Source organism: Eublepharis macularius, chromosome 9, assembly GCF_028583425.1.
Source record: "Eublepharis macularius isolate TG4126 chromosome 9, MPM_Emac_v1.0, whole genome shotgun sequence".
Taxonomy (NCBI): domain Eukaryota; kingdom Metazoa; phylum Chordata; class Lepidosauria; order Squamata; family Eublepharidae; genus Eublepharis; species Eublepharis macularius.
The window spans coordinates 27,599,370-27,623,136 of record NC_072798.1 but is presented as its reverse complement, the minus strand read 5'-3'; the positions used below and the strand labels follow the sequence as shown (position 1 = coordinate 27,623,136).

At 40.4% G+C, this 23,767-nt stretch overlaps 1 protein-coding gene across 3 annotated transcripts in view; it reads right to left on the bottom strand.

The window, feature by feature from the left end:
- Nucleotides 1-23,767, bottom strand: part of MKRN1 (makorin ring finger protein 1) — a 29,699-nt gene that overhangs the window by 4,136 nt on the left and 1,796 nt on the right. For 2 of the 3 annotated variants that reach the window (XM_054988711.1, XM_054988713.1), the window contains exons 2-5: nt 10,316-10,444; nt 6,220-6,446; nt 2,986-3,212; nt 409-623 (exon numbers count right to left, since the gene is read on the bottom strand). In XM_054988711.1, coding sequence (XP_054844686.1) covers nt 409-623; nt 2,986-3,212; nt 6,220-6,446; nt 10,316-10,444 — 798 coding nt within the window. The remainder of the gene's footprint in view (nt 1-408; nt 624-2,985; nt 3,213-6,219; nt 6,447-10,315; nt 10,445-23,767) is intronic. The other variant, XM_054988712.1, reaches the window with a different exon arrangement.

Genomic DNA, 23,767 nt, shown 5'->3' with positions numbered 1-23,767 from the left:
TTTCTTGGATGTCCATATTGGATTGGGTTAATTTTTCTCCAAGCAGTTTTAAAAGAGGGATGAGTCACTGGCTCAATTATGAACTAGAAGAGTGAAGGCTTAAGAAATACACATTTAAAATTGTTCTGTCTTTCATCCGAACCCAAATGATTCTGAATAGTAACCAATAGGACAGCATGTTGCTACCACTTAACAAAAAACAAAGTATGACAACATTCAAACTTAAGTGGATCTTGCTGACCGACAGAGAGTACCAAGGTCAGAGAGTAGATCCGAAAAACCCTCAATTCTGAATGACAACGTTACTACAGTCTTGGGATGAAAGAGGGGGTGATGTTGCAAGTTCACACAACACACTAACTTCTCCCCAAGGGAACAAAGCACAACGGACATGGGGAAGTGCCTCACTTTATAATCTTGCTTTCAAATTGTTTAGCGCTCCTCCACTTGCGGATGCACTTCAGACAGTAAGTGTGATTGCAGTTGGAGAGGATCCCAAAACGACGCTCGCTGGGGTTGGCCTTCTCATACACCACTTCCATGCAGATCCCGCACACCATGTCTTTGCTTCGCTGGACGGCAAACGAGAGCTCCATGTCCTTCTCGTGAGCTTCAATGCAAGACTGCGCCAGGGGAGAGAGAGACACACAGAAAGAAAGAAAATAAGAAGCTAAAACTCCCCCTCCCCCCAAAACAAACTTAAACTTGGAGGATGATCTCAATGTCTTCTATAACACTCCTTGGCCTTTTTTTTTCTACCACTTTAAGATCCTCATAAGGCATTTCCCCTCTTCTTGGGCATTCTGAATTCTTAGTTCACCGCCTGTAATTCCTTCTATATTTTATATTGGGTTCTTTTTTCAAAGTGTCATTGTTTTGATGATTTTAACTTTTAAGTGTGCTTTATTGTTTCAAGTTGCCTTGAATCACTCCATAGAAATGTGACCCACGAAATTAATAAATAAAAATACAAAAAAACTAGGCGTTCTCAAAAACAGAAACAGTAGTCAGAGAACTGCTTGAACTATTACATTCCCTCCCTGGAAATTAAGATGCATTCCAAATAACCAGCTCCCTACTCAGAGAGATCAAAATAGTAATACCTAAGAACAGGATTCCTTCCTTATGGAGAACAGATAGAAAAAGCATCTTTATAAGGGAAGGAAACCTTGGCATTTTTCTTTAAGCGCAATGTGCTGTTTTCTTTCCCCTCGCATATTTCAGTGCTTCTCTTGCTCAGCTCCTCCTGAGGCCTTCCATACTTTCATGTCCATAAGCCCTTTCCGGCTTTCAACCCAGTGAGGCCTGCAGAAGTTTCTTGCTTGTAGTTCAAATGCACGAAGGCAAAACCCACTTGCATCTTACCTTCCTATACACGTACCTAGTGGTGTTTCCCTTTAACACACATTGAAACAGACTCACTGATGCTACTGAACAAGAGTCATGCAGTACCTTGAAGACTAACAGTGTTGGTGTTTGTATAGTGGTTAGAGTGTCAGACTAGGATCCGGGAGATCCAGGTTCAAATTCCCACCCTGCCACGGAAGCTTGCTGGGTGACCTTGGGCCAGGCCCACACTCAACCTCACGTACCTCACAAGCAGTTGTGGGGATAAAATGGAGTAGAAGGGAATGATGTTAGATGCTTGGAATCTTGACTGGGGAGAAAGGTGGGGTATAAACGAAGTTTTAAAAAATCTCAGCATTAACTTTTGTGGACTACAGCCTGCTTCTTGAGATACATGTGAGGAAGTGGCTTTTAGTCCACAAAAGCTTATGCTGGAATAAGATTGTTAGTCTTTAACTTTAACTTTAACTATGACTCCTGTTTGTTTTTGATACATCTGACTAACACAACTCTTCCTCTGGAATTATCCTCCCACAAGTTCACCTCTTAATTATTCATTTAAAAAACAAAGTCAGTGACCAGTTCATGAGTATAGTAGACGAATCACTTCTCTCTGCCTTTTCTCAACTCTTTCTTCTGACAATAAAACCTGGAACCAGAAGTCTACTGGTCAAGCACACATGCACTCACCTGGTTTTTCACAAACTATGCATAATTATTCAGGAGAGCTTTTTCACTCAGGTAATAGCACTGTGCTATAAGGAAACGGTTCACAGAGATGTGTTGGAAGGAGCCGGGGATTGTAGACTATACTACTGGGTGTGGTCGTGGAGAGTGCCCTTAGGTCATAGCTGACTTATGGCAGCCCCTGGTGAGGTTTTCATGGAAAGAGACTAACAGAGGTGGTTTGCTATGAGGTATGAATCAAGTAGAGATACTTGATCTCTACTATCATTCTCACATCACAAGATCATGCTCTCCAGGGAAAGATTCCACATAAGTCACCCAGTGAGAGCATTTTGATCGAGCCAGGACCGGTACGACAGTGATGTGCAAGGAGACCAGAATGCATCCAGTCCTACATCAACCGTCAGCAGGGCACAAAGCATGACCCTAGCCCTCCCATTCCACCCCAAACCCAAAGAACTTTAGAGCATGCAACATAGTTATGTATCTCTCCCCCCGCCCCATCCCACAACCTCCCCATACCATTTTTCTTTGGGTTGATTTTTATCTTGGCTGGAGGATAAGAATGGCAAAATAGGTTCTCTATCCTGCTGCCTGGTAGTTCCAAAGAACAGCTGTTTCCTTGAAGAGGTTCAAGGAGGTAGAAATTGTGAACCCAGAAGATAAAAGGAAGCCTAATCCCAAGTCATAGTAGGTTCTACAAGCTTTCTGCATTACACACAGTTTCTGATTGGTGAACAAAGACTCTGCCAACAAGCTATTTCTCCAGGCTAAGCCCAGATACCCACCTGACTGCTCTCAACAAGGTCTTTAGAGCAGTAGGCATGGGCAAACAGTTTAACCGTTGTAGCAGAAGCTACTGTAAGAGCCTGTGAAGTCTGCACAGCTTGCAAAGTTTCAAAAAATTGATTGCCCCAACAAGGGATACTGTGCTCATTCCACCTGCCTTACCTTTATGTGCAATGATCGCTGTGCAGCATCAGCGGGATGTAAGACCTGCAAGCCACACATGTCGCACACATCGCCGTGGATATATACGCAGTTTTCTCCATAACGGCATTCTCCTACTGCAGCATATGGACACAGCTGTTTCTTCATCTCCAGATTTGTTTGCTGCTTTTCATATTCTTCCTCAATTACCATTCCCTGCAAGGGGGCTTCTGTAGAGGATGGAGCAGCTGGGAAAGGCAGAATGAAGATGTGGAATCTACTACTTGTGAATGACAGTTTCCAGCAATGTAATAGTCTGGGCAAACAGATTTATGCAGCAAAAACAGATGTAGATGAATAAAGCCCTTCATAATCTCTACCCTCAAATAAAACCACCACTATCTGATAATTATTTCATGACAAACATATATAAAGGGTTTACTTCAAATCTGTTTTACTAAAAGCTGATTTAAACATTAAAGCCCCATGTGGAAAACACTAAAAAGCAGACAAATCTACCAGCATTCCATACTGCAGATGTCACATTTAAAAGGCTCTTAATCTATATGCCAGCCCAAGGATGCATAGTGTCTGCACACAGCCACACTGATGTGAAGATACTGCAAGCATACAGGCTGGCACATGTGAGGGAAGAGACTTTTAAGTATTACACCTGCCATATGTTCTGCAAAGAGTAAGCACAGTGTGATATAGCGATAAGAGCATTGTATTAGGACCTGGGAGACCCAGCTCTGAATCTCCACTCTGCTATGGAAGCGTGCTAGGAGACATTGGGTTAGCCACTCTCCACCTATCCTACCTTACCGGGTTGTTGTGAGGATAAATTGAAGGATAAGGAAATGATGAAAGCTAGTTTGGGTCCCCATTGGGGAGAAAGGAAGCGTATCAATGAAATAAATGAATAAACTTTGATGACTTCCACATAGGTAAGGCAACCCTGGAATACGCAAGATCTTTGTAAGTGTGTTTTTGCATTGTTAGAGGATCATCTTGTGACCTTCATTCTAGGCATTTTAGTCACTGCTTCCTAAACATCCATAGCCCTAAATCAGTCTGATACAAATCAGCTTTCTAGCAGATTAAGGATGGGTTTGCATCAATTCCTCCACACACTTATTTTTTGAAGATTCATGAGTACATGTAGAAAGACTGACATAAGCCAGGCTGTGCATGCACAACAGGCATTTATGTGATTGTGACTGAATTTCTACTGGTAGCAACCCACAGAGAAAGCAGGGTGCTAAAGGGGGCTTGCCTCTATCTCCTAATTCTCCAAGGGATGCTCACCCATCCAGCCTGGATGTCCAGGTACTTTTTGAAACTCTCAAGAGATAGTTAGGTAGTAGACCTATCTTCCTTTTCTTTCTTTCATTAGCTGCTACGCCTAGTGCACTGTAGCTTCCCGTACATTATTGTGTTCTCTGTCTTTTATATTCTACTGTGGTACAATATAGATCTTTCTTTGGTTAAGTCAAGCTGTGTCCAAGCCTCATCCCAGGTCCTCCTGCTCAGCCACCTGCTAGAACTTTGCACATGCAAAGCGGCTCACCAGTTCTCCAAAAGGATGGTGAGGGGTTAAACTTTTTCAAGTTAGGTTGTGGTGGCTTACTGAAGGAACGAAAGGCTGGGAGTGAGAAGGCACCTTCTGATCATAAAACCTCCTTCTTTGAAAAATGTTATGGGATCCCCCCCCCCATTAATATATCTAGTTCAACACTGAGACTGCAAGACAGATCTCAGCTCAAAAAACTGACAATGATAGAAAAACTTACAATTATGGATAACTGGCAAGAATACACAAAATAAACTTAGATACCACTTTAAAGGAAGGCACATTCAAAAAAAGATGCATAATGATTGTTACACTCAATTACAGGTGAATATTGCAAATATATATTTCTATCTATTATAACATTTACTTCAGCACTGAATTAGAGAAAGGCTCGATGTGAGATCTTACACAAATGGTACCCAATGCCAGAATTACTAAGCTCTACTGATACTTCCCCATTTGAAAGCTGCAAGTCCCATATGATGAAACTCTTGTTAATAACCTTTGGGAAAAGGTTCAATCCAGAATGATGTTTATAACAGATGACAGCTAAAATTAAGACCATTCTATAAAATTGGTATTTTTAAAGGATTTAATATGCAGTATTAACAAAGCCCTTACTGAAAACTTGCTAGTTGTTGCCAAGGTAACAGAACACTGCACAACTGCTAGCCTTGTGTCGGTTACTAGATGGACACATTAACAAGACTGATGAATACTCGAGAAGGAATTGCTGGTTGTGCCACCTTGTTGCACAGAGAGATCCCATTTGTTAGATACTAAACAGAGGCCAGCAGCTAGTGTTTTGACCAGAAAAAACTGAACACCACACACACCCATCATCCGCCCAATAGTATGCATGTTATCCTGAATTAAGTTCCACTGAGTTCAACTGAATATATTCTCAAGTAACTATGTGCCGGATCACAACTAATGGTACTTACCTTCACTTCCCTCTCTGAAAAAGGAATGGAAGATAACCTATTGCTATGACTTCCCTTGACATTAGTATTAGGCCCTCAGACATCCCACCAGCAGCCAGTCGGATATAAGACGTTGGCAGATCACACACATACTAGAGGGATGGGGAGGTGTGCACACAGAGGCAGCACCTCCTTTTTCTCCCTTCTGAAGAATACACATAGTAGGCAAAGAGAATAATCTGCTCACAATGACATGCAAGTAAGACACTGAACAAAATGGGTCTTACTTCTGTGGAAACATGCAAAGGATTAGGCTTTAATCAAGAGTGTTTCTCCTGCCAGCTGTTTCTAGCTTCCTCCCATCCCCAGCCTAATGCATTGAATATTTTCAGCAAGGCTCCAGTGCCACCAGCACAATTCAATAAAGGGCTGTATCTATTTATCTTTAGTAGTGAGTGTGTGTATAAAATATCTTTGGTATTATTTAAACATTTATAATTTTTTTAAAAAACTTCATTTCTGGCGCCTGTTTGGGTGTGCAAAACAGGAGAGATTGTCAAGTACTTGACCAGGCTTCATTACGTGGCTGTCTGACTGCATTTGAATGGGTCACCAGATGAGACTCCACACGCCAAATCGATGAATCCAGATCTCCACTGGCATGCTCCTTCCCAGGGAACATTCACCCTTCAGTCCTAATCCCATAAACTGACAGTGCCAGCAACTGACACGAATCTCTACCACAGTCATTCGACTTACCACGGCCACAATATGGCTGCCCGGGAACAAACTCCACAGCATTCACCCAATCTTCAGCTCCTGCCCCCGCTGCTGCCAGGTCTTTCTCTTCGATTTCAGTCTCACCACTGCTTGCTTCAAGTGTTCCAGGGGCTGGGGTCATATCTGTGGAAGCTGAAGGATAGGTTTTTGCAGCTGGACTCACAGTAGTCACTTCTTCCCTTTTCAATGGCTTGGTATGTTCATATCTGAGGGGGAGCAAAACTGGAATTTGATTTCTTTTTTTCCCAAGCAAACCAAAGAAATGCATATCCTGCACCAAGGGTGAAGGTTCAGGTATAGGAACCGCTGGTAACAGATACACTATGTTTTTGTGTATTATTTATATAGAAATGAAATAGGGGAACCCTGTAATATTCTTAAGCAACACTGGAAGATTTTAAGCTTATTTGAGCAAAACCATACTTTTGCCACATTATAGAGTCTACAACATTTAACTAGCAAGTGCATGGATATCTATTAAATTTAATAAGGAAATATAATTTGTACCTCTCATATCACCACCAGACCCTGAACACCTCCTTAAAGAACAGGGACCACTGGTTTTCTTTCTTCTTCTCCACACACCTAACTCCCTTCATTTTAAGCATAACTTAAAATACTTACAATTCTAATTCATTATTAAATAGATAAAAGCAACCTTTCTGTTAAGTGTTTTACCTATTGCTCTATGGATGTATCCTGTTCTATATCCCCACCCCCCGCCGAGGTGGGGAGGATACATGGGTTTATTGCATTATATCTGTACAAGACACTTGTAAGGTATGTTAGTCTGAGACATAGTGATTTGCCCAAGGCCATCCAGTCAGTTCCATAACCAAGTAGTGCTTTGAACCCTGCTCTCTTGGATCTAAGTCCAACACTCCACCTACATGGATTCTCAGTTGTCTCACTAAATCACACAACCACCCAATAAGAGACATTCAGATCAAGGTGGCACTGAGAAATTTAAACAGGATTGCAGGGGCACCCTGAAGAATAACAAAATTAATTCCAGCATAAGCTTTGAATGAGAATATATTTCGTTAATCTTAAAGTGCATCTGGACTTGCAATTAATGTTTGTTGTAACAGACTAACATGGCTACCTATCAGGTATACACAGTGGCTGTCATATTAGTTTAGGAAGAAAATAAAACGTACTGTACAACTCCTTTTAGTTTAGAGTATGAAATCTTTTAAGTGATACTGAATGTAATGCAAAATGTCAAGCAGAACAGAGAAGATAGCTAGTTCTGACAGCAAAGTGGTCGATGATGAGATGTTTTTCCCCAGCAACTTTAGAACACAGCATATACGACAGACACCCCCTTCACTTCTCCACTATAAGGCAGATTTTCCCACCTAAATTCAGTTTGCCTGAGCAGCCCTAAGTAGCAAGTTAATCTTTGTGGTTTGAAAGTTTGTTTGTCCCACTCTGATATAATTTTGGTTTTTTAGTCCAGCCCAGGAACTTGAGAAGCACAAGCCCTCTTCCTTTTTATTGGAAATAGCATTGGAGACTATATAATTTTAAAAAGAAATAACAGCTTTATTTAGCAGGCAAGTACTGAATAAGTGTAGTCAGGGAATGAAAGTGCTGAGGTAAAAATTTTCTGGTAGTACAGAATACACTTTAAGTAACAGACAAAATAGTTTCCTTGAAGTTTAGTTTCTTATATTCTTGGTTCTTAACAGTGACAGGTGTTTTATTTAATACTTTAGTTACAGCAACAATGCTTCTTCCCAGAGTATCCTATGACAGCTCCGGTTTCCTGGAATTAGTTTAAAACTTCTTCCCCTTCACAACAGATTCGGGATTCTCCTCAGAGCCAAACCCCCTTTAGAAACTGGACAGGAATTAATCTTCTTCTAAGAAGATATAACTCATCTTCTGGCTTGAAAGGGAGTTTCAACCTACTTCCCAATCACTCTAACCAAAACACAGTCCCAGTCCTATGTCAATCGGGCTTCAGCTTCTGCTGACACCTATACTAAGAATTCTTAAATAGAATTCTTCTTCAGGACAGTGATGTTACAGTTAAGGCAAAAGTTTCCTCTTCCCTCACTCCAAAGGGGAACCTGTCTGACCTTCCCTCTTAGAATCATTCACAAATTCTCTCTCTTTGAACGATCCTGTCAGAAACCAACTGTCAGCCTTTCAACTGGGTTCTAACTAACCAATCAGAGAGAAGAGAGCAATCTGTCACTCAAGCTCTCTATTCCAAGCAAAAGTCAACTTTCCTACCCAGCTCTCTGATTGCTGTACTCAGGAAACCAGCTTTCATGTGCAGTTCGTCACAGCATATAAAAAAACTTCCACTTCATGCACACATAACCAGTGCTGTATGAAGGTTATTGTGGCTTAAAATGGCAACAAGATTCTGTTCACACCTATTCTATTTGTGTTGAGGCATTTAAAATTCCTACAAGACATTATACAGGTGTGTTTTTAGGATAGCATGTCACAGAGAGTGGGTATGTTGGCAGAACACACATCTACAAGTTACAAGTTTTTTGTCCATAACTATGTTCTATACAAGTTCTTATAGGAGCTTACACATTATTGTTCATATCTCTTTACATAGGCCATTCCATAGGTTAGAATCAGTACACCATGCTACCTGTTAAGTATTTTTCTTTTTCCTTATTCAAAAATAAAAACAGCAGTTCTAGCTTATCTATTTAAAGCCAACACATTTTATGGGACTGCACAGCTATGAAGCAACTATGACATTTGGTCCTATCCATGTAGCTAGGGAATTCATAGAATTGCTAGCATTTATTCTGCACTTCAAGGGATAAAAATGGGTAGAAGAATCTATATGGCATATGTACTGGAATAATAATAATAACAACATTCATTTTATATACAGCCCTTCAGGACAACTTAATGCCCACTCAGAGTGGTTTACAAAGTATGTCATTATTATCCCCACAACAAACACCCTGTGAGGTGGGTGGGACTGAGAGAGCTCCAGAGAACTGTGACTAGCCCAAGGTCACCCAGCTGGCTTCAAGTGGAGGAGTGGGGAATCAAACCCGGCTTTCCAGATTAGAGTCGCGTGCTCTTAACCACTACACCAAACTGGCTCTCTAGATGTTCCAGATGTTAATCTGTAACAGCGAAATAAAATAGGAGTCCAGTGGTGAGCTCTGTCTCACAAAAGCTAGAAGACATTTTATTAATCTTTAAGGTGTCTCAAGAGTCCTGTTTTATTTTGATGCCAGGTTGATGCTTATTAAAATATTGTCTGAGCTGTGTTTGCAAAGACTGCATTAGTATCAGTGAATACTTCAGAGGAATTATTTTTCTTCTCTTGTAGGCAGTGCTGGATAGTCAACTGTTTGCTTCTGTAGAGCGCCCCCTCTTTAATTCCATTTGTGGGTTCAAGGGTGCTGAAACATTTGGTGTAGGTGGTTTTGGTAAGAAGAAGCTATGTACAGCAGGCTAGTGTTTAATATGACACCAAAAAAGCAGTTTGAAAAAGACTGCATTTTCTCTTGGACTCACAGGGAAGTAAACTTCCACAAATTAGACCCTTCAAGTTTCAATTATTCTTTCACAGTAATTTTAGTTTCCTTCTTTGAAGCGTAAATCATTTTTGGACAATGACACGCAGCAAATTTTCTAGTTTTGATATGCGTAAATCTGAATAATTATAAGCTGGACTAATATTAGTTTTATCCAGCACTTTTGGGCTGCAAAAAGCTTTTCAATTTCTTTATCAGTCTTACAACTTAGCTTCTCTGAAAACCAGAGATAGTAACACAATATTAGTGTTAGCAACCTCTTTTCAAGCACCGTGACAGCTTTCTGCAGGAGTTAACACTATTGCAGTGTGTGGAAGAGCATGACAGGACCCCATAAATGCAGTTACCATTACCATTAATCAAGCACTGGTGTAAATTCCTCTAAGGGAAAATGTTCCAAGGACAGGGCACTCATTATCACATCCATCTGACATAGGACCCCATCGTTTTACTCCTCTGGAATAAGATGGTGATGCTGTAAGTGATCATGAATATAGGGAATTAACTCTTTGTTCAGCGCTAAATATTCAGTTGCAGTTCTGTACCTGCAACGATCTCCGTAAGCACAGCATCCTCGCTGAAAATACCTGCACACCATTGCAGACTGACTAGTGTAGAGGTCATGGGAGTAACGGCAGTTGTCCCCTTCCTTGCAAACGCCATGCATGAAATACCTGAAAGACAGAGAAGTTCAAAGATCAGTCAAAAAGAAATATGGAAATCCAGTAAGGGGGTTGAGTGATTCCACTATGAGTGATACAAACAAATAATGAACCAAGAGAAATAATCCTATTAAAATACAGTAAGAACTCTGTTAATCAGCACTCATGGGGAATAGAGGCTGCCAGTTAATCAAATGTGCTGAACCCCAAGTTTGGTTGTGCTCCCTATCCCACAGAAATCCACAGCAACCAAACCCCATCCCACTGGAAATGCCATGGTGACAGTCCCCATACTTGGCAGGACCCTTCCCTTTCCCCCTAAGCCAAAGAGCCATCCTACACAGCAGGCAGACAAGCTGCCCGGAGGCCCCTTGCAGAGTTGACTCCTGAGCAAACTGAGGAGCAAGGAGGCATCCAAGCATGATGTCAGCTCACAATCCCTGCTGTCAGAAGTCCAGCAATGGCTGGAGGCATCAAGCTAGCCAGCAGGAGCGATGACAGTAGGGCATGTACGTGCCCAAAGATGTAGTGGTACGGCGGTTGGGGGGGTACAGCTTGCCCTCTGGTGATGCTGGTTAACTGAGTGTTTTGGACAATCATATGTCAAATAACCATGCTTTTATTGTGCTAGAATTAACGGGAAACCTCTTTGCTATGCAAACGCTGTAAAAATACAGTTATCATTTACTGGGATCAAGACCTATGGAAACAGCTAGCTCAGTTTAGACCACATTGTTCTTTTCCATTTCAAACACAGCAATTAGGTACTGAGATCAACAGTTGCCTCAAGCAACAGAACACATAAGGGCTGATAGCTGATGTGAGCTATCAGCTAATTAGTGTGCTGCTGGAAGGTGTCTGAAACAAGGCCTTGGCTTATATCAAGAAAGAGATGGAAATATGAAGTTCCCTTAAATTCAAAGCAGCCATTTATCATCAGCACCTCCGCTGGATGAGATCATACAGCTCAATAGGGTGTTTGGAACTTAACAGCTACCTCTAGTGAAACACTGAGGTTCAACATGTGACTCTCATCACCACTGAACTACAGAAAACATGTTGATATTGTTAAGACAAGCAGGTGAAGGGGCTGTGGAGGAGAAAGGCTTCAGACCCAAGCTTCCTAGGATCCCAGTGTGGTGGAAACACAAAGATCAGCATGGGAAGCCTGTAGGCATGGATACAGAAAGCCACCATAGTCTGGCAGTAAGAGTGTTATCTAGAATGTGGGATACCAGGAATCAAATCCTCACATTTATTGGCAGGTATGTCAATATGGGTCAGAGGCAGGACAAAATTCTATATAGCAAACAAGCAGTTTAACATAATAAAAAACCAAGAGCCAAGCTAAACAATTCATAACAAAATTATTGACCAAAACAGACCATTACAAGAAACTCAAATAAATTAACATAAAATAAAGTAGAACAAAAGAAGCAGAGGGAATTAGATTCCAGAACGGTAATCAACCTGTAATTTATCTATTCCAAAGTCATAGTGATGCAGAAACTTATTTGGCAGCTGCCAATGTGGTATCTCTGTCATTGCCAGAGAGAAAGTTAAGGAAATGATAATCAGTAGAAACACTTTAAAAAGGCATTAACAGACACTAAAAAATGAGAAAGCAGGCATGCCCTCAACTCCACATAAAGCCTACAGGGAAGAAGAGAATGCCTGATAGTTTCAGGGATCCGGAAGCCAAAGGCACAAGATGTTCACTTCCAGAGAATGCTGGAAAATCTCCCCAAAAGTTCTTCAGCCAGTAAAGGATTAAATCTAGCCATAGAAAAGTAATGAAAACTGTAAAGTAACATATTGATTGCAGACAAATGGGGCTAAAGGTAAAAAGCCCAAAGCAAAAGGTGAGCAGATACACTTGGCATCATATATGAGGTCTGCCAGATCTTGCATCTCAAGTCTGCTCCTTATTGCAACAAAATCTCTGTTGAATGCCTGTGTGAATAACTGAGGGGTAGAGAATCCCAAACCTGTTACTTCTGCTTCTACCTGTAGGCTCCAAATGCTCACAAAGGGGTCAGATCTGAGAGTGGGGGAGGGAGGAGGGGAGAGAACGCACAAGAGAGGAATAGATAAATTTAAGTTAGTTTTACGGCAGCAGTCCAAGCCATGGTAGTTAACGTGGCTTTGAATCAAAGAGTCGAAGAGGTCATACAACAAGGCACACCAAAAACTGCATGCCGGAATGATGCCTGAATGGTTTCCATCTTAGAGCTAAGAGCTTGTATCCATATACAGGCTTTTTATAGCACCGGAGACAAACTCTTGGCCTTAAAACACCTGGAGCACCCAAGGAATAGACTGGCAACTGTGGGTCTTATAAGACCTCTGGGCAGGAGCAAACATGGTTCTACTGCTAATTGCAGAACTTTGCAGATGGAGATTCCAGGAGAGAGAAGAACGAAAGACCTGAATTGTGGAGCTACTTTTTGCTCCACATACATCTACTCTGATGTGGGTATTTCTATGTTCATCCCAGAAAGGAAAACAGTGACTCGGTGGAGAAGTTTCAGGTCACAAAAATCATGCCCTGGGGTGAGGCGGCTTTAACCGCCACCCTCAGCCAGCAAAGCCACGGCCCTGATTAGAACCAGGCTTGCCTCCTCCTTAAAGAGAAAGAAAAGATCTGGAATCCCCATTCATGGAATCCATGTGCAGTTCCAGCAACACCCTCAACAAATCATGATGCAAAGATGCGGTTCCAAAGGACACACATTTATACCTTTGGCAGAGAGCCACTGCCTTGTTCTGCCTAAACAGTTAACTGCGCTTCCTTCTAGGAACAGAGTGAGAGTATGTGTGTGTTTCTGTGTAACAGGCAACCCATGCCGCATCAAACTGTGTGCATGCAATTCATCAGGACGCAGCATTAATTGAACAGTTTCGTCGCTGAAAACGGACACTCGGAGCTGTTCCTCTTTCGTTTGGCCTGTCTTACCAAATTATTAATTGGAGCTCCAAGCTTTCAATCATGCTAGTTCAAATGATCTTAGTCCACACCCCATAGATACATCTTAAATCTCCATAACTGTGTTTAATTTTATTTAATTTATTTTTATAGCCCACCTGTCTCCCCAGTGGGGATGCAAAGCAGCTGACATAGTTCTCTCCTCCATTAATCCTCACAATAACAACCCTGTGAGGTTGATTAGGCTGAGAGTGTTTGCCTAGCCCAAGGTCTCCCAACAAGTTTCCACAGCAGAGTGATGAGTCGAACCTGGGCCTCCCAGATCCTAGTCCCACACTCTAGTCACTACACAACGCTGACTATCCCAAGTGTGGATATACTTAAAGAAAGATACAAAATCAGGCAATGTAGCAAGAAGATTTGCAGATGTTCCTTACTGGTGTTGAAATTTAGCCCTTTGAGGCCTTCCTTTCTGCATTTATGTTACTCCAAAAGAGCAATGTACTGAAATGGCACTAAATGTGAATAAATAGAACATTTATGCTGTGAGATGATGTCGTGGGAAAAAGCACCACAACTCCTCCCTGAAGACACATGTTTAAATCTGGATGACCTTGCAATGTACCCTTTTTGACTGGCAGGCTTTAAAAGCAGCTTTTTGTTTCTCCACAGATTTCCCCTGAAATAGTACTCTTTAGAAAGGATGAGCATTTACTTCCCTGTATTCTTTCTACACTGCCAGGGAGTGGGTTGGATCCCATGGAGGATTTCCGTGGGTGGAAAGGGTATGTGTGATTTTCACCAATTTCTGCAACAGGTCACCAACTCCCCTCCCCGCGCCCAGCCGTTTTTGAGGGTTCCCCAGGAGCAGCATTGCAGGGGACATTCTGGGCTGCAGGGAGACAGGAGCAGGCAAGGAAGCTGCGCCTTGTGGAAGGAAATCTTCTGTGGGATCCAACCCACTATGGTTGCATTACCCCTCTTATAATGTAAACTAACTGTTGGGCTCCTATCATAGTCAAGAACACACACACACACTACTAATTTAGTTATAGCTGAAATTCCCATGAAATATCTAAACTTCCCCGCAAGACATCAATGATCAACAGTCAGTAGGAACAATTCTAAAGCAAAAAAACCCCCAAAAAACAGAATTCTGCCTTCCCGCTTTTACGTAAGATGCAGCATATCTACAAATTTCAAGTGTCTATATTACAATACAAAGAGGGGAAGCCTACACAAACACAAAAGAAAAATAGCTCAGAGCAGAATAATTAACATATCAACAAAAGCCTTCATAATTATTCTGAGAGGAAACAGGATGTGCAATTGCACCTTAATTTTTTTTTAAAATTCAAAAGTTCCTTCCACTGACTAAATAAATACAGATTGTCAACAGAATAATTAATTAATGTCTGTGTACTATAAAGAAGCTCTGGTTACAAACTGTGTAATGATTTTAAAAGTGTGTGTGTGTCTTTAAATGCTTGGTGTGCTACAGATGAAGAATGGCAATGAAAGAGAGGGATGAGTGAGTGATATGACTGGTTGACGACTGAGAGTGTGGGTGGAGTGAACTGTTGTTTCTAGTTACTGAGCAGAGAAAAAACATTCATTCTGGGCAAAGCAGGCAAGCTGTGTGCAACCTGAAGATGTTGATGTATTTCTGAGAGAAATACTGATTCTGGTTTAGACAGGCAAACTGCGTGTGCACCTGAGAGAAAGTCTATGTTACGTTTCAGTGACTGCTTGATCTATCTGAAGCAGACAAACTGTGTGTGCACCTGAGAGAGAAAGTTTATGTAGATCTGTGTGACTGAGCCTATGAAAAGAAATTTTAAGAACTGAGAACTATCTTTGAAACCATCAAGCTTAAGTGATAGTGTGAAACTGATACGCTTCTTGTAAAAATAAAAGGTTATCCCCCCCCCCCCCGCCCCGCATCCCAGAGTATATGTTATTTCTATATCCCATTCCTTTCCTCTGGGCCACATAGTCCCATGAAGGAGGCCTCACGCTTGAGCACTTTATTAAAAGGGAAATTTAAATTACTTCTTTTGGAATATAATTCCTGGTGGCAGCAATCTATCCAGAGGGTGTAAGAAGAGGATAAAAGGCAAAATCTAACTGAAAAATAAAGAGAGTCATAACAAACTGTTTACGTCTTAGCAACAAAGCATTTTAGCTTGGGTAGAATCTAAAGTACATTTACTCTGAATTAAGTTCCAATGAAATGAAACAGGATTTATTGATACAGTAAGTATATTTCAGGTAAGGCTGCAGATCCTGACTGCTTTATTTGATAGGTCTGATCTTAATTTGTAACCCCTGAGATTAAAATCCTGGACTACTAACTAATTTAACGACACTTGATTTTAATGGACAAACCAACCTGGGCCAGACTTTGCCGTCAGCAGATTTGGGGAAATAATCTAATCTCACCCATGCAGAGTTCCTTCAACATTGATTTTGAAAAAGTGTTAGCTAACTGCAGGCCTCAGAAGTAGAACGGAAGCACAAGAAGCAGAGGGAGACGAGAGAAGCATTTAGTAGGCCCTGAACAGTAGACAGAATGCATTGCATCTCCCCTAGAGTTCAAATGGGCTTTAAATGCCCTGGGTTGGACCCAGGCGGCTGAATTAAGATTTATCAAGAGGTTGATGATATTATCTCCCCATCTTAGGACTCTTTAGACACTGCAATTGTTAACTATCATAGTTAAATGCTTGTTAACTAATTTAGCAAAAATACAGGAATGGCCCATTACAGCTATTGTGAATGATCTCTGTACTTACTTGATTCATATTTGGATTTTACATTATTAAGCTTCACTCTGTATTTCACAGCCCTCTGACCATACTGTTTATTTTTTCATACCTTATACACAAATATCTGCCCAGTGAGGACCCATTATACTGCATCTGAAAAAAAATGGGTTCTAGGGCGGATATGGTGGAATAAAATTGTTAGCCTTTAAGGTAGCACTACTATTTTATTTTACTGGAGGCCATTTTGGTTCTAGTGTATAATAGTAATGGGAAAGAGAAAGATATTAAAGACACACTTTCCTTCTAACTAAGAATAGTAGCTTTTTTTCTGAATGTTAAATCATCTTAAACTTCTTCCTGTACTCTGAAATCACACCAGTACTGAGTTTGCAACACGGTTTATTCAACTTTGTCAGTCAGCTAACAATGCTCTCATATGCTGACAGTCCTAATATAGCATCAAGATTAAAGAGTCTTGTATAAAAAGTGAGCTTCTATTTTGTTGGGGAAGAGTCTAGGCTGAGATGGGGGAGGGGAGATTAATCTTAGAAGTTTTATAAGAAAGTAATTTGTTGTTCCTTCCCCTAGAGAAACATCTGAAAGCCTTATCCAATTAAAAATAGAAGATTTGTTCATTTTGGCTGGTGAGTATTTCATGAAGTAAAGCTTCTCAAAAAACACACTTTTAAAGTTCATAAATCTTCTATTGAATATTCTTTAGTCATCCACTAGTCATTTCAGAATTAAAGCAATATATTCTCAACCCTCCCAACCATTAATTTAAATAGATATGTTATAATGTAAGACTTCCTAGACGTTTTCTTTTGGCATCATCTGCTTTTATTTTAGGCTATTAATCTGCCTCTCAAGCACAGCATGGAGAATGCTATGTGATAAACTTGAAATATGAACTTGACATCCCTATGTGGATTAGACTGGGCTTAGATATCAGTTCAGTTGAAATGAGAGAAATGTTCAGCTTGCCTGGCATCATCTTCCTACCCTTCTAGGTAAGGACTGGATACCATACCCAGTGGCAGTGCTATATAAATACACATGGGTGGCTGTGATGGTGGTCAGCCGACAGATTCATCTAGCAGCATGTACAAACATACAGTAAACATATGAAGCTACCTTACCATGACAAGTGAAGCTTACAAATTCAGGTCACTGAGTCAGTTTGGTGTAGTGGTTAAGAGCAGCAGGACTTTAGTTTGGAGAGCTGGGTTTGATAATCCACTCCTTCACTTAAAGCCAGCTGGGTGGGCCTTGGATCAGTCACAGCTCTCCTACAGCTCTCTCAGCCCCACCCACCTGACAGGATGAGTGTCCCAAGGATAATAATAACACACTTTGTAAACCACTCTGAGCGGGCACTGAGTTGTCCTGAAGGGTGGTATATAAATCGAATGAACTGTGAGACTGAGTTTTTGAATTGGACACAAAATATCTATACTAACCAGCAAGCCACAATCCTAGTTAATGGAGAAAATGGAAAGAACAAATAACAAAAGGAACATAATAGGGGTGCCCAAATATCACCACTACTGTTTATTATTGCTTTGGAAATTTTGGCGGTGATAATCAGGTAAGACAGTAGAACTGATGGAATAAAGGAGAAAGAGATACATACAACGAAAAGTTATGTGGATGATGTGGTTATATTGGTAACAAATCTGAACAATTCTGTGATCCATGTAATGGAAAAAATATCAAAATTCTAGATATAAACTGAATAAAAAGAAAACAAAGATAATGCTACTATTGACAATGACAGAAGATATAACTCAAATATAACTCAAATGTAGTGCTTTGTTTTTTATATAAGTTTCTATGCATTTTCTACTGTAATTTCTATCTTTTCTTTTTAAATAAAACCTTTACTTTAAAAAAAGAATGTTATTATATTATTATCTCACTTGTTATCTACTCTAACAGCGAATGTTCAGAATCTCAGGTTGAGAACTATCTATTAAAGAATATTGTGTGTTGGTGGAAAATCACATTTAAGCAATATGTGCTTGAAAATGTCTATATCCACAGTAAACAAAGGATTATTGAATGCTGCAGATTTTCTTTAAAAAATTCATACTATACATTCTGAGTAAAAAAAAATCGTAAGAGGCGTTTTCCAGATGGCTAGCTGTTTCTCTTAAAAAGCATTTCAATCATGCCAAAAGAAAATATTTTACAGGGTTTCCCAGAGTTCTAGTACTTTCCCAGAGTTGCAATTTCTCCTTTGGAATAAAGTGCAGAAAGGAAACCTGCCTTTGCTCCAGTCTAGAATTTCCGTGGGTGCGGCGGGGGGGGGGGGATTTTCACCAATTCATGAATCATGTGGAAGATATGATTTCCCCCCAAAGTGTTCCTGCGGGTCCGCCATCCACCAAGAGCAGAATTTTGAGGGGTTTGGGGGGCAGTTGTGAGAGCAGGGAATTGGTGAAAACCACTTTCCCTTCTTAAGCCCATGGCAATTCTAAGCTGGATCCAAGGGTTTCCTCTGAATTTTTCCATTATTTTCTCCACTGTCACATCAGTAAAACAGAGATCCACACTGCATGTGCACTTCTGCTCTGCTTGACTCAAATCCTTATTTTTACCCCGGCAGCTCAGCAGTACATAGCCATGCCACTGCCCCATGCTCAAGATCAATTATCAGCACGGAAGATGGAGCCACTAGTCCTGACCACAAAAGAGCCCCAAATGCAAGGCAAACGCATCAGTTCAGTTATGCAAAGTCTGTCAGAAACTAAAACAGTATCTCATTTCCCAAATTTGAAAACAGAGCCCATCTCACTGACAGCCATAACTGTGCATATAATTAGCATCTCTTTCTTTCCAGAATGAAATACGAAACTCTAAAATCTCTAGCTAAGAGATCAGAGACTCACAATCAGGTTACATTGAGAAAAGTATGGACAGTCAGGTTCTCATTATTTTCAGAACAACAGTCAATAACAAATTTGCACACATATGAGCAGTTTGTGCTCTAGTGCCTCTTCCTTCCACCCTGGAATACGAAGGGGAAGCTGCAGTTAGATACTTCATGTGTACACTAAGTGTTCTACAGCAAATTAATACAGATTGGTATAACCCCAATCTAGAAAGCTTGACATTCTAACCTGTTCAACTGGTGTATCATGATACACAACTGGGCTGCATCGTGACCTATGGTAGGACAGTCACATCACCGAAGCAAGAAAAAAGTGAGATAAAGAAAAATTGTGGACTCCATGTTAGAGGTTGAATTTGAAGTTAAACGCAGATCTGCAAAATCTAATTAGATGTGGCTAAAACACAATTTGTTTTATGAACATTTTTTATTCATAAGGCCTGAAATAATGTCCAGTGTTAGAGCGATTTTTCTAGTTGTATTCTGGGAAAATTCTGGGGTGCCTCAGAAACTCCAGGGTTCCTTGGTAGAATCTGTACTGGCAGGTCAACTTCTCTGAAAGAAAGAAGTTTTCCCTTTCATATTGTAGCTTTCTAAAAATGAGTGCATTTTTAGAACTAAGGTACCTCAAAAACTAAGCACATGCCCTAAAAGATGTCTGAGAATCATCTATAACACACAGGGGTTCATCAGCACATACCCAGGAATTCCTCTACAGACAAGTTGATGTGGAAAAGGTGCTCTTAAGAGTTCAAGAATTAGTACTTTTCAATGTAGCATCAGTTTTCCTAAAGCAATGAGACACATATCTTTCCCTCAATGGAGAGTTCTCAAAGAATACTCTCTTCTGAGGGCCACTTCACATTTTCTCAGCAGGAGAAAATACAAATTGACCATACTATGAAAAAGTAGCACAGGTATGGCAGGCACTGTAATTCTACCAGTCATGCCACCATCAAACTCTACCTGATCCACATTTTTGTCAGGTAAAAAAAGAAAAAAACTATTTATGGCACTTTATATACCATGATAAACTTCCAGGTTTGTACTTCATGTAGAGAAACAAACACATGAAGCACATCTAAAAGAAACCCATAACAGATGCAAATGCAATAGCCCAGTGCAGTTCAGAAGGCTTGTTCATTCTGCAATCTACCAAAATACTAACAAGTATGGTGATCTGTTTGCAGAGATTGTGTTCCCTTTGTATCTCTATCCGTTTCCTTTTAAAAGTTATGATCTACTTTTAGAAAAGGAGGTGGGAGTTAGAAGCTGAATGTATATGGGTGGGTGGGTGCGTGCGTGCGTGTGTGTAGAATGCACATTCACGGTGGCAATACTTAGATAACCCTAAAAAATCCTTTAAAACATTTCAAAATATTACCAAATATTACCTTGTCCTGCCCTATCAACTGGAAATTATTTCCCAGCTGCTAACAAACAACACTGAAAAGGCAGAAGTTATTCTCTATGTATGTCCCTTATCTTAGATTAAGAGTATCCATTACTTCCCACAGAAAGATAAAGATAGAACTTAGGTAAACCATGGAGTTTTTGTTCTGCAATACCGGATAATATTAACTAACACGTTAAGAGTCTGAGATGCTCTTAATTATATGCTTTTGAATGTATATACTTGAATAGCAAAATAACTAACTTTTTGCATGACTGGTTGACCAGCAGAAATAGAGGAAGTATACATGCTGTTTAGTGCACACATAATAATAACATACTTTGTAAACTGCTCTGAGTGGGTGTTAAATTGTCCTGAAGGGAAGTATATAAACTGAATGCTATTATTGTTATAATAATGATCATGATACTGGTCCTAAAGTTAATTTTAAAAATCTAGTACTAAGAAAATGATGACATTGCTGAATACATTCTATTTTATTTCACTTGGATACCCATTTCCCCTTTTTATAAAGGGAACATGACTGTAGTCTATATCACTGTGTATTGTATTTATTATCACATTCTCACTGCATTGTGTTTTACTTCTGTAATTTAATTTTCAGCACTGCTTGATATATCTTGTTTGATAGTTTTTGTACTATTTCTAATTTTTGTCATCCTAATCCAATTGCATTGTTTACTCAATCTCTCTTGCTAACAGACTGCATTGTTTTACACCTTCTCATCTGCCTTGAGTCTCAGTGTAAAAGGCTGACTATAAAGTAACATATATCTAGAGGAGTTAGCTGTGTTAGTCTGTAGTAACAAAATAGTAAAGAATCCAGTAGCACCTTTAAGACTAACCAACTTTATTGTAGTATAAGCTTTCAAGAGCCACAGCTCTCTTCGTCAGATGCATGGAGCTGTCTTCCCCACGCATCTGACAAAGAGAGCAGTGGCTCTTGAAAGCTTATACTACAATAAGGTGGTTAGTCTTAAAGGTGTTACTGGACTCTTACTATCTTCTAACATAATTATTCAGCAGCTGTGAACATAATCCATTGGAAAAGCAATTTTTCAAAGCAATTCCCAAGCATAATGACAAAAACTTGGATTACCCCTTATTTCAACTATTATACAACAGGAACATAAACACATTAATCAGGAAGTGTTCTAATCCACTTCCCCCACACCAGAGAACACCCCACAAAAGAGAAGTTCAGCCCTTCCTGAGCTGCCCTCTCGTCCTCAACCCTCCTCTATTCTTTTGATTTACAGATTACAACAGATTCGACTGCCTAAATTGGGGAAACAATTGTAAGAAGTCTCTGACTTGCCCAAGCTCAGCAAGTACAAAAAGACAGATGGCCTGATAGTTCTCAGGTTTGCTGTTATCCTGTGAAAACCCTAACAACTAGACAAGAATAAAAGAACAGGATTACACAGGCTAACACTTGTGTCCTGAGGAGGAATGAGAAAAGACATTTTTGTTCATTTTCATGAATAACAAGCAAAAGATGGGATAGTCAATGCCTAGTTTCAAATTGCCACTCTGCCATGGAAGCTCGTTGGGTGAACTTGGGCCACTCATACACTCTCAGGCTAACATGCCTTACAAAGTTGTTGTGAGAATTAAACGGAGGGGAGGAGAAAGATGTAAGCAGCACTGAGCACTGGAGGAAAAGGTGGGGTTAGATGTGAAATGAATTACACTGACTAGAAGGCAGTGCATTTGGGTAGTACAGACACGTTCTGTAATAGAGGGCAGATGAATTTATGCCTCTTGTACCAAGTCTTGTTGCTTCTTTAGGGAAGACTAACTCAGGCTTCATAAATTCACAATGTACAAGAATTTGAAGAGGTGAGTACTGCACCTGTGTAGTGACGCCACACACTAATCTTTTTATGTTCTGCTTAAGTTTGTTACTGAATGGTAGCAAAAAAGAAGGCAAATACACTAGACACAAGCCTGGACCAGACCCAGGAACTGCACTGTGCTCAGGGACTAGCAGTCCGAATTTATTTTCAGTTCTTCCATTGGCAAATGAAATGGGCACCGACAGTTGTCAATTTTTCATATCTGATATTTAGCCTAACATGATTTATTTGCAGCCCCAACAACTATAAACAGATTATAAGTGGGGTGGAAAATTTTCCATGAAAAAATGTAACATTGGAAAATTTTCTGCCCCACATCACTCACGACAACAAGCACCATCTCTAACATCTAAACCAATCCTGTCTCTGATGGATACCAATCCAAAATACTTAACCAAGGGCCTCACAGAATAGTTTGATTTTCTTCAACACCACTCAAAGCTAAAATTCATTTTAAAGAAGACATACAGACCTTCTATCTAGTCTTTGGAAACCTAAAAGCCACAAACTTGTGCTACAGGAAAAACAGCTCTCAAAAGCACTATCGTCAATCATTTGGTTCAAGATTAATATACCTAATTTCTGTTCCTTAACTCTTATTGAAACTACACCTACATTGCATAATACTTTTTATCCAGAAAAATAAATATATATATATAGAACCACAGGATTTGAGTCCAGCAGCACCGCAGAGACCAACAAGATTTTCAGAGTATAAACTTCCAAGAATCAAAGCTGCCTTCCTCAGATACAAGTCCCTCTCTCGAAAGCTTATTCCCTGAAAATCTTGTTGGTCTCCATGGTGCCACTGGACTCAAATTCTACTGATCTACAGCAAACCAACACGGCTACCCACCTGTACATGTACACTTTGTACACTTTGATGGCAAGAGGCTACAGGTTTTGTTTTTTTGTAACAGACTATGAGGTGTTTAGTTAGACATAATTATCTTTCTTTTTGGAGAACTCTAAAAACGAGTCTATGTATTTAGGGATTCAAGTAACATTGAAACTTTCCCCACACTACTTCTTCTCTCCCTGCTCCTGGCAGCCCCCATATGCTCACCTTTCCTGTTTCCTTCTCTCCTTCCCACTCATCATCAGCTACATTTATATCACACCTTTCTTCACAATAGGGACCCAAAGCAAGTGACATCATTCGCCTCCATTTTATCCTGACAATAACCCTGTCAAATAGCTTGGGCTGACTGTGTGTGACTGGCCCAGGGTCACCCAGTGAGCTTCCATGGCACAGTGTGGGTCTGAACTTCCATATCCTAATCTGAAACGCTAATCACTACACCACACCTGGTTTCATGGGGTGGCTGAACAGTAGTACCAAGCAGCCAGGCTTGGATGAATCATGCAGGTCTGGAGGTAGCAACTCTTGCAGGAAAGAGTGGTTGGTGAGCCTGGCCCTGATGAGTCCTCTCTTAAAGCCAAAACACTTCTGGAAAGAACCCTCACCCCACCTT